Below are 6,986 nucleotides of genomic sequence, written 5' to 3'. Positions count from 1 at the left end.
AGAATACTGATGAAATATAGAGATGTATAATGCAGCACAGGCATGAATTACTTGCCTGAACTTCCCAAATGTGTATCTTCTTTAAGATCCTGCATGGGCAGAGCAAATTTAACCTCAAAGACCTCTCATGTACTTAGCTGATCTTGGACTTCATATTTGTATGTCTGTAACAATCAAGGTACAATGTTTTACCTCATTGTTTAAACCACTGTGTAAAGCTCATGGAGTTTGGGTGTTCAACTTAGATTCTTTGCTCCTGCACTAATTAGTGGAGGATTATTAAGAATGTTCTCATCTGGTTGCAATTAGAATTTTACATTAGCTTTGTTAATGAAATGAAAAGATGGAGGAAAGATTTTTTATATATATATATATATCCCTGTCTTAAAAATCTTAACATATAAAGAATAGATAGAATATCATTAAATAATGACAGTGCATAATGAATATGATTTATGCAGGGTATGCACATTAATTAACTCCCATGCAGGGTACTGCAATCACCCATTTAGTCACAGGTTAAAGTAATTAAATACTGTTCTTGCTATTGGAGAGGTTCCAGACCTTGGTCTCCAAAGATGTGACATTGCATTTTCATTAACTTAACTGGTTTCATTCATAAAAAATTGAATAATTAATCCAATTAAAATGTAGGAATCACAATGTATTTTCCTCTTAAATCCATTTAAACAACTGTGAGAATCATGTGTACTGAAGGGATATATGAGATTGAAATTGCCTTTTGACTTTGAAATTTAATTAAAACAATCTGGTTGAAAAATCATACATGCTGAAAACTTGATGCCTGCATATGGATATTTAAATAAAAAAGGTCAACAGAAGTCTTGTGAACCTGAGGACAAGAAATACTGTTAAAGCTATTTTCTGGCTTTTCTTTTCCTCTTACATTAAAAATTAATATTCTAAATCTCTGAGCTGCTGACTAATTCAGCTCCAACTACTTCACAAGCCATTTTTTTTTTTTTGGGGTGGGTTGGACACTGTAAAGAAGGACAGAGCTTTCTTTCTTTCTTTTTCTTTGTTGTCCAGTGGAGGCTGGGATCAGCAGGAACCGCTGATGTTCAGCATCCTTCAGGTTCAGCATGTGACAGCTATGGCCAGAGCTAAAAACAACTTCTGTCTAATACTGTTTTGCCTGGAATGTTCCAAGACTGAGCAGAGGAATGGTGACAGCACACGTAGCCAGCCAATGTTCCCACAAGAACAAAGACTGTAAATGCTAATCCGTGTTTTTCTGACTGCTACACAGTTCTCCTGGGAGCAGGATGCCTGTGCACTCACTGGATAATAATGAAAACCTGCTTCAATCAATAGTCTATAAAGAAAACCACCTTTCCATACCTATAGCAGGACTCAAGCTAGGGAGAGCATTAGCACTTCAACATTTAAAATATCCAGCCTTACTTTTCACAGAATTCATAGAATTCCTACTTTTAGGAAGCATTTTGTAAGAATAGAACATTAACCCATACTGTTGCCAAACACTAGTATTTATTGTGACAGTGACAGTGACACACCAAGTATTACCCACACAAATACATTATTTCTGCACCTACAACCATATTGTTCAAATTGTTTCTGATGAGTAAGTTCCCGGTGCTGTAGGTGGCAGCTAATATGTAAAGTCCCCACACAGACCTTTTCCATCCTGTCACAACATTGACAAAGCATGAGTGCACCTGCAGTGCCGAGCTGAGTGCGGTGGGCTGCACTTTCCACAGTGGATAAAAGAAATGTTGCCTTTTATTGGGCATCAACATTGTTTAAATTCTGTTTTAATATTCTTTCAAATTCTGTTTGGCCGTCGTAACAAAGAAATGTAGTGAGTACATCATTTTCTCAGCTCTTTCCTTCCTGGGAATCGAGTCCTAATAACACGGCATTGAATATAATTCAGAGATTCTTATAACTGCAAGAGATGAAATCTCTCCTTTATTATGAAAGCAGGGATTTCAGAATTGTTTAAAAACAGCCTAAATCCTCAGGCAATACCTGTGCACACTCATTTCCAGTACCCTTGCTTTTGCTTTGGAATTAACAGGAGACTGTCAGATAATTGTCAATTTTATTTTTCATGTGCACAATTGCACATGCCAATAGAAATACAAGGCTATTATTTCCAAGGTTTAGCCACTTTAGTACTTCATAATTATTCAAATTGTTTTCTGCTAAGACCCAAAAATTCCAGAGCATTTCCAGCCTTGAGTTTATCCTGTGGAAACAAAACATATACATATGTTTGTGCTTAGCTCATATTTAACTCAAATGCTTTTACTTGTGCTTTAAAAGGAGCTGCTGCAAAGAGACTGAAGGGTCTCTTCCAGTCTTTGCAGAAATCAGTGTACTATACTGATTTTTCAGTGGTTTATCTCATGTCTTGAATAGAGACTTAAAAAGGAGGGAAAACCCCTCAAATATAAAAACCATACCTTCAGTTTATAGTCAAAATCATCCATCGAATCAATCAATTTTCCAGGTTCCAGTTCCCCAAGTGGAAAAGGGTAATCTGTCCCCAAAATAACTTTGTCCTGGTAATAAAAAAGAATTGTACATTTTGTTGTAACATTAAACAATAGAGTTTAAATAATATGGATATTAATATGTACAATATTATAGTAATATTAATATTATATTTTAAACTAATAAATGTTAATTTTTTCAGATTTTTAATTTCTTTTTAATTAACATTAAACAATAGAGCAGTTGCTTTCTGGAATGCATAATGAAGAACAAGAAATTAGATGTATATATTGGACTGATTAATTTTGAAAGTGAATATGAAGGTCATAACTTCCACTAGGAAAAGAACAAAGCTTGAAAACAATTACTGAAGAGTTTTTTGGATGAATTTTGTTTGGAAAAAAATGCAGGTTATTTATTAATCATTTTTGTGGTATCTATCTGAAGTTATGGTATTTTAATTCTCATAAGCAGAAAGTTGAAAATGCAAATCCCACGCTTGAGGCGTGTTTATTGCTTGAGTGACTAAAACACAGTTAGAACTTGTTATAATGTTTCAACCCTGTTACCAGAGTTCAATACTGAAATAGGGTGAAGAAAATACCATTCAGTTATTTTCTGAAATGGTTTGATTTTCTTACTTGTCAAATGCTTTTTAAAAAAAAAAAATTAAAACACATTTCCTACTTAGACTGATTTTCTGTACTGTGGTGCTGGTTTGAAATGTAACTGCCCCTGCCAGTGGTCTGCCTAAACTCAGTGATTAATCGTGGTTAAATGTTGCCATAATTAAATGGCCAATAAAGGATACACAGAATTCTTCCTTCTCAGTTCTGCCTTATTCATTCCATGCTCTGCGTTGGTGTGTGGAGTACAAAATATATTTGAGACTTTTGGTTACATTTCTTTAAGAATCTCAGGAAGTTCTCCGCCAAACTCAGAAAAGACGGTTGGATTTGCAGTCCTGAATTTGAAAAATTTTGGCTAAATACACCCACACAAATTTAAAATTATCAATGGGTGCGAAGAATATGCAATAAGAAATACAAAACAATAAAAACTATCTTTGTGCTACTTTAAAAGATGCAATAATGGGGTACTACTGAAAACATGATACAGTGTAAAATTACTACAAATATTTAAATTTGAAAAAAGTACTTAATTTAATTTAACTGGTATTCAACTTGAGATAATAAAACCTAAATCTCATTTACAAAATGTCATATATTTCTGGAAGTCTGCAGCTTTTTTTAAATGTCACTGTCTTTGTCTGGGACTGGATATTAACTGTGGGTTTGAAACACATAGCTGAAAATATGGGTGACTTAATATGATTTGTTTCTGAAAGCAAGTCAGTGAGAAGAAAATTCAATAAAAATCTGTGTGCAACATCCCTTGTTATCAGAGATGAAAAGAAACAAGCAGATCCTCAGTAGGACCACACTGTTACAGGCTCATTTTCTCTCTGGAATGATATTTCCCCATTTTATCAGCCTTGGAGAGGGCATACTGCCAGCTCTCTTGATATTGTCAAAAGTCTCTTTTCCTTTACACTTCATCTCCTTCAGACAGAAGTATTTGAAAAAAACAGAGTTTTCATTAAAAATATATGTTTTTAAATGTCTCATGGATTTGAAATCAAAATGATGAATTTTGGACACTTGTTATAATGTTTAAACTCTGTCATCAGAGTTCAAAACTGAAATAGGGTGAAGAAAACACCATTCAGTTATTTTCTGAAATGGTTTGGTTTTTTGTCAAATGCTTTTAAAAATTTTTTTTAATCTCCACTAGATGTCACCCAAAAGTCTCTGAAAGAACCTACACAAACCTTTGCCCAAAATCTAAACAGAAGAGACACATTCTATTGTTCTCTCCTATGTTCTGTCCTGTGTTCTAATTTATTATAGAAGAATTAACATAAGATTAACATAGGAAAATTTATACCCTCTGTCTAATAAATCCAGTTCTGAGCATAGACTAAACAAAATAGATTTGGATGTGTGTACTTTGAAGCAGCTAAATACATTCTTTTATTTATAATATTCAATACCAAGATGCTTTATTCCGATAAGAAAAACAAATGTCATGTATTTTATGATAAAAAAAACCAACTAAAAACCATACCAGGTTTATAAGAGAAAGTGGGTTTTTAAGTAAAAGAGAAGGAAACATAGAATTTGTCCATCTGTTTACTAGGGAAGGTCATGTAAGACAGGAAGGTTTGTATATTCTTATTTACATCTCCTACATACTAAACCAGAAATAAATCCCACATCCTCACTGCAATAATACATATTTTTCTTTTCCTCTCTATGTAGATATATTTTTCCCTCTGTTTGAAGGTATTTCACAGCTAATCATGGGATCTATTCATTAGTAGTAAAATTAGTAAGAAAAATTTAGAAGCAGCATGCTTGCTGTGCTCCCAGTGATCTTGGCCTGTTCGTCTGTACCCTTTGAGCTTCAGTTTTGTACCCATCTATAAAATGGGGGTTGCAATACCTGTCTTTAGCAACCAGCTTCAGAGGAGTGCTGTGAAGCCTCTGCAGATGAATAATGCTCCTAGCATGAGGGATACTGTTATATTATTCCAAACCATATCAATAAAGTCAATTTTCCCTAGAAGACTTGGAGGTCATTTCCTTAATTAGCACATCTCTCCTATTAGAGAGGTACATGGGGCTAATGATTAACCTCAGTGGACCCTGCTACTCAGCACAAATTTTTTCACAGTAGTAAGGACCTAAATCTGAAAATGAATCTCAGAAAGCTTTAAGCATGACTTCATCCTCTTACATAAGAAAAAATTGTATTTGCCTTGAATTTCGCCTTCTTTCCTACTGCCATGATGCACCTGAAAAAAAGTCCAGAACGCTGTGGTCAATTAAGCTCCAGCTTCTGGCCAGAGAATGCTTTGCCTTTGGATGATGGCTCTGGAGGAATCACCATGGGGAAGTTTTTGCAGAGATGCACTGAATCATTCAGTCCCATGTCAACCCAGTTCTTCACTTTTTATAGCCAGCAACATTGGGGATTTTGTGTTTATTTGTATTCACCTCATGCTACCTCGTCACGGGGGGAGCGAAGGACTGCAGCGATTCTGCACTCTTACCAGATTCTTTCTCAGGAGTGTGTATTTCTGCTTCCATCCCCAATCAACCTGCACCCCAAACTAAGAAGGGAGGAGATTAAATGGACACGACTCATCACAGCTGTCAGTGGATTTTAACTTTGATCAGCTCAAGGCCAGCATACCACACGCTGGTGCCAGGCAGTGGCTCTCCCCCAGGGACCCAAAGCCATGTCCAAGCACATCTTCCCTCACACTGATGCCTTCCTGCACAGCTCTGAGCTGTTCTCTGGAGACCTGGCCTATTTCAAACCTCCAGCTCACAAAGTTACAGTGTCAGCCTCAAGACTCCATCACATTGTTTTTAGCCCAGCATTTATTAATCTTATATGTGTTACTCTGCCAACACATGTCTGCACTGAAAGCGCTGAGATAGTTGGTGTTTCTTTAAGTATTTGACTCATGGAAGGGTGTTAAGTGAGAATGTCAACTTTCCTTATAAAAAGAGGGAACTTTTTAATCTTCATGGTTATAAAGTTTGAAATCGTGATGTGAATGTTTTTGTTTTCAAGGACAAGATGCCTTAGGCTATTGAAGAGAGAAAGAAAGTTGTCCTGAGTGTAAAAAACATGTTTTTGGTATCTGACTCATGACTTTTCAGCACTGAGATTGTACCTGATGTCACATTGTTTGAGCTCAAAATACTCAGAGGAGAATTAAAGAAGACACCAACATCCTGTGTACTATGCTGGCCAAATTTATTGTGTTAAGACTCTTAATTTTAATAGTCTGTTGACAAAATAAATAAGACACCAGAGAGGCTAATGCTGAGTGACTTTTAGATTATCAAATTACAGTCCATAATCTCTCTTTCTCCTCAAAATTACAGTTGCAAAGACTAATCACAATTAAGGACCAGAGTCTATGTGTAGCTTCTTAGGATGAAAAGTAGAGAAATTAAAGTGTGGTGCAAAGACAGCAGCTTTCCCACAACAGCAATAGTTTAGAAGAGCATTGAGATGCAAAACTTCTGACTCTAAAGCAGAAGTGCCCTGAGACTTGTGTGCTACACAAATTCAGACAGAAAAAAACTTCAATTCTTCAGCAATGGATTCAGCATCCTGTTGTACTTTCCCTCCTGCTTTGCTCTTGACATCTACAGTTCAGCTTAACAGATTGAGATCACAAAAAGAATCTGTGGTCTCAGCCAGCCTGAGTCACACAGCTGCTAATTTACCAAGGTCTTTCTAACAATGGCAAAGCGTCTCCCAATATTTTAAAATGGGTAAAAGGAAACAAGTGAGTGATCTTTTCTCCTTGCACTGGCAATTTAAAATTCAAGAGCTAGACACATCCTTGTGTACTAGAACTGCATGTACAATGAAAATATACTTAGAATGAACATGGTCTGGATTTGGGGAGATTTCTCAGA

General features: G+C 35.8%; 1 protein-coding gene across 4 annotated transcripts in view; it reads right to left on the bottom strand.

The window, feature by feature from the left end:
- Nucleotides 1–1,493: 1,493 nt before the first annotated feature.
- ACMSD (aminocarboxymuconate semialdehyde decarboxylase) overlaps nucleotides 1,494–6,986 on the bottom strand; it is a 39,365-nt gene continuing 33,872 nt past the window's right edge. For all 4 annotated transcript variants that reach the window (XM_053982919.1, XM_053982918.1, XM_053982920.1 and 1 more), the window contains 2 exons: nucleotides 2,451–2,549; nucleotides 1,494–2,233 (listed from right to left, as the gene is read on the bottom strand). In XM_053982919.1, coding sequence (XP_053838894.1) covers nucleotides 2,171–2,233; nucleotides 2,451–2,549 — 162 coding nt within the window. In that variant the 3' untranslated portion in view covers nucleotides 1,494–2,170. The remainder of the gene's footprint in view (nucleotides 2,234–2,450; nucleotides 2,550–6,986) is intronic.

This window comes from Vidua macroura, chromosome 7, assembly GCF_024509145.1.
Source record: "Vidua macroura isolate BioBank_ID:100142 chromosome 7, ASM2450914v1, whole genome shotgun sequence".
NCBI classification, from domain to species: Eukaryota; Metazoa; Chordata; class Aves; order Passeriformes; family Viduidae; genus Vidua; species Vidua macroura.
This window is presented reverse-complemented; position numbering and strand designations above follow the sequence as displayed.